This window comes from Leiobunum rupestre, chromosome 5 (assembly GCF_980474605.1).
Source record: "Leiobunum rupestre chromosome 5, qqLeiRupe1.1.hap1, whole genome shotgun sequence".
Lineage (NCBI taxonomy): Eukaryota > Metazoa > Arthropoda > Arachnida > Opiliones > Sclerosomatidae > Leiobunum > Leiobunum rupestre.
In genome coordinates this window covers 27163999-27170930 of record NC_143388.1, presented here as the reverse complement: position 1 = coordinate 27170930, position 6932 = coordinate 27163999, and the positions used below count along the sequence as shown (strand labels likewise).

General features: G+C 38.0%; 1 protein-coding gene across 3 annotated transcripts; it reads right to left on the bottom strand.

Annotated features, from left to right (window-relative positions):
• Positions 1-1230: 1230 nt before the first annotated feature.
• Positions 1231-3597, bottom strand: LOC149944021 (F-box only protein 8-like). 3 transcript variants are annotated; one of them, XM_090174532.1, is made up of 7 exons: positions 3349-3597; positions 3149-3246; positions 2960-3092; positions 2776-2902; positions 2582-2700; positions 2339-2523; positions 1231-1622 (listed from the first exon to the last, which is right to left on the bottom strand). In XM_090174532.1, exons 2-7 carry the CDS (start codon positions 3231-3233, stop codon positions 1423-1425), a joined length of 849 nt encoding a protein of 282 aa, XP_090030658.1. In that variant the 5' UTR covers positions 3234-3246; positions 3349-3597; the 3' UTR covers positions 1231-1422. The 3 variants fall into 3 exon arrangements, with proteins under 3 accessions (XP_090030658.1, XP_090030657.1, XP_090030659.1); XM_090174531.1 differs by having other exon boundaries at positions 3149-3262; positions 3363-3597; XM_090174533.1 differs by having other exon boundaries at positions 3368-3597.
• Between the last annotated feature and the right edge of the window lie 3335 nt (positions 3598-6932).

Genomic DNA, 6932 nt, shown 5'->3' with positions numbered 1-6932 from the left:
CTGGGAGCAGTGAGATGTCCCTGTAAAAAACTGCTTCTATGGGCGATTTTACAACTTCAGGACCGGTGCTGAGGAACCCTCTTCCCAGAATCTGTTATATAGAATGAGGAACGCTTTGCGGAAAGCCGGGGTAGTGTTCTTAATAATTATGTTGGACACATTGTCCACTCTCGGGGCAGTATTGTGTTAGCATGAGAGAACCCCGTATAGTTCCTCTATAAAGTCCTGGGAGTTTGAAAAGATGGTAGTCACGTGAGTTTGTGGAGAACGGCAACGCCATCTATTCTAAGAATTACGAACTATTATTTATTTTATTATGCTAATTATCTAATTATTATTATTATTTAGAACGTTTTGTAATAGGAAAGTGGAAGTTAATTAGCTGTCTGCAGTATCTGGAAGGAATAATTTTTTCATTACCGTCGCACGGCCAACTAGGAACACGAGTTACCGAATCGAAGTTGGCTGTGATATGGTAGTCACGTGATTTTGTTTTCCCAATTTAGCAAGATGGGCAAGACCAAATTTACGTTATAGTTTCGCCTAATAGGTAACATTATGGAAGTGCACCTTCCTTTTTTTTTAGAAGCTCGTTATGAGCGATTGTGACGGGTGGGACAATACAGTCCGCTCGTTCATTTGATTAATCAGGTGCGAGATATGTGTTACGGCCACGCCAGCGGGGGGATACTTGGGGATAGGGTTGGGACACACGTGGCGGAAGTGTGACAACCACCCGTTGGGGGATTAGTGGTCGTCCTCATACGGCCTTCCACAAACTCTGCCTCCCGGACGCCTGGGATTACAGGAGTGAGCGGCAAAAATGTTATTCATTCTAAGAAATTCTGGAAACAGTTCAGATTATTGAAAAACTATAGGTGGCGCAGTGCTCTTTTTAGCTTGTATCAAAAAAATTGGGATGTAATCTGAAGGATCTAAACAGTTCGCGGGAAATTGTTAAAGCTACCTGAATTTTGTAAGTAATTTAAATTGAATTTAATCTATTAAAAACTTGTGTAAATCTAATTATGTGTACTAATCATTTTAGAATATTAATTTTACTATAGTTCATAAATGGCATAATTCATAGAGCGATAATACAGATAGAAAAACAGAATATCCCATAAAAGAAACAAGCCATAAAATTTGCCTATAATTTGAAAGGTTGCAAAAAATCAAGACAAGAGTAAACATCTCTAAAACATTATATTAATAGTGAATAAATACATTCAAGTAATTAGGTACAACCAACTCTATTACTTTTGACACTTATTTACAGGATACATATACATTACAAAATAGACAATTACTTTCTTCGTTCCTTATTTACTTGTAAAAATCAATGTAATTTTTATTATATGGAAAAGGGGAAAACCGGCTAATGTAGATGAAATATACAAATGTTTAAAATTTAATTTTTATTTAATCTGCCGAATTGGGAGCTATGTGACCTTGGACATAAACGTCATCGTACAAATGCCCAAAAAACTCATCATCCGATCTCTGCACTGCGTGACGAACATTTCTGATAAATTCTCTTTTAGACATTTTATTTTTAACATGTGGGCTACTTAAATCAACTGAAAGCATGATGAGTGAAAAACACAGCAAATACACCATATCTACATTAAAGATATAAAAAATATTAATTCTAAAACAAGTTTATAATATCCCTTAAGAGATAAGTAAGTATTCATCTAGGCTATTAAAACAGGGTTGCCACAACATTTTCAAATTCCCTGACCATTTAAAGAGATTTTCCCTGACTTTTTAAAACCCAAATTAGACAATTATTAGCTTTAAATTTTACTTTTATCAGAAGTTAATAAATTGAAATCAACCTACACTTCCGTACAAAAGTATTATTACAACGTTAAAAAATTTAGCAAAACTTTAAAGGAACTAAATAATAATCATAGAATTTGTCAGATAAGTAGAGTAAAATTACCTTCAAAAACCATCAAGATAAAATTAATATCCCTGAAGTTTCACATATTTTTAAAATTCCCCGACTTTTTATTCCCATTTTTAAATTCCCTGATGTGTGGCAACCCTCTAAAATGAGAAATGGCTGTTTTGAAGCAGTTGTCGACGGTCAAGAAATTCCCACATCACGGCGAAACATTTACCGCCTGAGGTTGTAAAAATGTGTAAATTACACTCAGCAGAGATAGTACATTATTTATCAATTTTCACTGTGTAATAGTTTAAAAAAATTGCACGATTCTTTTGAAAAATGAGCGGTTGCCTGCGAAGGTACATATTTCAAGCGAATAAAAACTGCTAGATGAATACTACTCTCATAAGAGATATAAATTAATTTATTTAGAATAACAACCTGAGGTCATTCCTAGTTTAGGATTGCATTTGCAGAATCTAGCTGAAAATTTTTCTAACAAAGTGTGAAGGTAGTTGTCGTGTTCATTGGGTGCTTGAATTGTCCGAAAAAACCTTCGTAGGGCATGCGGTAATGACTGATTTTTATAATTATGTAATTCTATTAAATGATCAAGAACGTCTCGTCTGAAAGATTTAAAATTGGTGTAATTTTTGTAGAGATTATGTTTCTAGATGTTTTTACCTGACATTAAGATAATTTCTCATTTGTCGTAAATGTAATGTATGTGTATGATGAAAGAACTTGGCAATTTCAACTGATGAATTTTCGACTAGATTATTACCAATAAAATACTCCATACCCTAAAATTTTAAGAAAAACATAATATTTTATAATGTTTTAGAAGGTGAAGACTGAAGAGGTTTTGGGAGCTTTACCAAGAATGGATCGGCGTTAAATGTAACGGTCCCTTCGTCCATTAATAGATAAAGCCTGTGATATGATGTTAATTCACGTTTTAACTTATTATAAATGCTGACGTGACCCCATTGGCTCCTGCACAAGCTACAGTTGGTATAAGGTTAGTATATTTATCACAATGAAGTTTTTACACAAAATAACCTTTGCCATAAAACTTCATCTTGCGCCAGTTCTCTCCATACACAAGCTGCCAAACAAAGATCAGTTGCATTTAAATGTGATAGAACCGAGAGGCTTAGCTCGGGTGGTAGGTTAGATATATCCATGAAACCAGCTATAATACCAAGTTGTTAAGTATTTTCATAAATGTCCAAGATTAAATTGAAATACTTTGTGAGCCTCCGTTATCATGGTCCTGTTTTTCCTTTAAACGTTTTAAAATTAGGCTCATAACAGCCGAAATCCATGCAGCCATTTAGCAGTTTTCGCTGATAAAGCACAAGTGTTTACGATTAGAAAGTTGGTAAATTGAAACTAGCTTGTAATCATCTTGTATCAAGATGATAATCTTTATGTAGGCTTAAACTTACATTTTGGTTTAAAGCTAACCAAGGCTTATATTTACAGCTATGAAAAACACATCTTGGCTGGCAAATTTAACGTTTTTTACACAATCATACTTCCATGAATTTTAAACATGGGTAATATTGTTCAAACCGATATCAATTTTAACTATTAATATAAATTTCGTAACTTTGTTGATTAGCAACATCGAGTTTTGAGTCATGCGCGCCTGTCATCTACCTTCCCATTGGGAGCTGCGTAATAACGTCGACATTGAATATGCCATATTTATTTTTCCATTTTAACAAAATATAATAAAAAAACTGTTATTTGGTCTTAGAAAACATAGCGCCATCTGCCGCAATATCCGTCAACTAAATATGTTAAGAAATAGCAGAACACTTCTGAATTTGTATGTTTTCTGGTTAAACTTTCACTGTTGTGCAGAGAAAATTTTGAACGGCAGACAGCTTTCAGGCGGCGACACTTATGACCAAAATTTGAGCTACGCCCATATATGTGGCCGCGTGGCCTTAACACCATCATCAGCAAAATACACGCAATGATAGCTAGAAGAGTCCATGACTTGGTCCATGATATCTCGTTCGAATGTACATACATCGCCATTGATAGCTTTTCATAAAGTTTTCCAATCGGAGCCCTAGAAGTTGGGCATTTGCCCAATTTACTATTTTCGGTGGTTTCACTTTAAGTGGTGTTGAAACTTATATTGGAATGTATTAACCCTTTAAAATTATGAAGTATTATGTGTATAAAAAAACCGTTTTTATGTTTTGAAAAATTTAAAACAAAAAGTCAGTTTTATTTGTATTGTGAAGGAGAACAGGACGTATAGCGATTTTGCGCCTGTCTCCGCCCGTTATAACCAAAGTTTTTAACCAGAAATAAACCTTAACAGTTTAATTTTAATCGCCATTGTTCACTCGTCGATTCTTTCCGCGATTTTATCCAGTCATTTATAGTCTCGCCCTCGCCGAAATCGAACCATTTAATTCTAAGTGTTTCAGTCCGCTTGGAATCTGCAAAAATAGCTCTCCCAATCTTCAAGGGGCATTCCCAGCTCTACATTTTTGTTGCCGAAACCCGGGAAATAAAGTGTGTGGCTAAGGATTTATTCATTGGATATTCATTCGTGTAAAGACAATCAGACGATACTTGAGGGACAAAGTGAAGGCTCTGGAGCGGACGCTAACGCGATGCAACGAGATAAGAACAATTTAGTGAAGAAACGAGGTACAGTAAAAGCGGTAATTACTCGATACATCAACGAACTCAATGACGAACTGGCGTTACCAGCCCCGAGAGTCGACAAGCTGCAAAGTCTTATCGCCCAACTCAAACCAAGAGAGAAACAACTGGTCAGATACGACGAAGAGCTCGCTGACATTCTAGATGGACCGGATTACGAAGCCGATGTCGTAGCGGCTACCATCTATTACAGCGATTATCTTGACGTCCTTGATAGAAGTCAGCGAAAGATCGAAGGCCTACGTAACATATGCCGCTACTCCAAAATCAAAATAATGAAAATAATAGACCGCATCTACCACCACCTCTACCAGCTCCACCAGCTGAACGGAAATCAGGAAATCATTTTGGAGTCACTTCGAGGGAGCAATCCACAGTACCGAGCTCGGCGACAGAGATAAATTACAATATTTACACTCTTACCTCGAGGGAGACGCGGCGAGAGCGATACACGGATTAGATATTGCGGCAGCGAAATACGATTCTGCCATTACAATTTTGCGAGACAGATTTGATCAAAAATGTCTGATAATCAGCGATTATCTCGATAAATTTGTAAATTTAAAGAAAATCGAAAGTTCAAACAACGTAGTCAGCTTAAGACGTTTACTCGACACGTTCGAAATTGAAATCAGAAGTTTACAATCGATAGGAGTTAATCGTCAAAGATACAGCACCTTACTTGGACATTTTATCTTCGGCCTATTACCTAGCGATTTAGCCATCGAGTTCAGCGGCTTCAGCCTTCAAGGAGGAAATGAAGATGAAATTGACGTAGATGATCTACTGAGCCAACCACCGTGAACAAAGCGACGGAGAAGGGTCGTCACGACTTCCGAAACCAGCGTGTGAACCCGCAAGCAGCGTCCGCCGCTTCTCTCACCGTTGACGTTCAAGAATCAAGGCCATGTCCATTTTGCGAAGACCCGCGACATAGCCTGGCAGAATGTAAGAAATATATATATATATATATATAAGGAGAGAGATCGCTGCTCAAAGAGGATTCTGCTTCATTTGTCTTAAAAATAATCACCGAGCTAACAGATGCAATTTGAGAAATAAAAGGTCGTGCAGATTATGCAACAGAAAACATCACGTGAGCTTATGCGATACCGAAGATCAAAGGAATTTCGCACTGCAGCTGGTACGGGAAGCGGAATTTTCGGGGTACAGTTGTCATCTATAACGAAGGAACCCGCCATTCTTTTACAAAACCGCTTTGGTTTTGGCGGATAGTCAAAAAACTGGTAAAATATCACGGATTCGTTGCCTGTTAGATCCTGGAGCGCATAGATCAATTATTAAACGGGACGAATCCAGAAAACTTGTACTACAGATAATTTTCGAAGTGGAAATTACCGTCTAAGGATAATAAAATAACTTTCCAATCATGGTCAAGCGAAGGAGGGTCCGCGTGTTAATCCGCAATTTGACAGAACCCACTAAAAGTATAGTCATCGAAGCTTTAGAGAACCCATCAGTGACAGGCGCCATGTTTTCCGTACCTGGAGAGGACATTCGGAGAAAAATGGAAGAGAGCGGTTTACCAATGGCAGACGCGTTCGAAGTCAACGGAGTCCAGAGTACCGCTTCGATGTTGGATTTACTTATCGGTACAGAATTCTATTGGAGAATAATGACAACGAAAACGGAACGCTTTAGCCGTCATGAAAGTCACGCGCGAATGTGAACACGAAGTATTGCTCGTGTCAAAACAACTCGAGGCGTTTTGGGAATTAGATTTAATCGGAATCCAGGATAACGAGAAAGAATCGGACGCTACGAAAAGAATTCAGATGATGGATTTGTTTAACAAAAGCATTTCGTATCGCGTCGGACGATATGAAGTGTCGTTCCCTTGGAAGGGAAACCGCCAGCTTCTTGGAGACAATTACGCGATTGCGGCTAAAAGAACAGAAAATCTATTGAGAAAATTACGCGCTTATCCCGTTCATTTACAGAATCACGATGACGTAATACAAGATCAACTTAAAACCGGAATAATCGAAGAAGTACAAACATTGATGGTCATCCCGTTTTTTATCTTCCGCACCGCGGAGTCGTCAGAAACCAAAGCGAAACCACGAAACTACGCGTTGTTTACGACGCCTCGTCCAACGCAGTCGGAAAGCCATCTCTCAACGATTGCCTCGAATCTGGTCCTAATTTAAATCCGGAGCTATATGCAATTTTAATCCACTTCAGAGAAAGAAAAGTAGCGGTTGTTGGGGACAAATAGAGAAAGCCTTCCTACAGACCGCGAGGGGGCCTGAGGGGGCCTGGCCCCCTCAAAAAAAATTTGTGCCCCTCAAAAAATATCTGTGAGTACCCCATCGTGCCC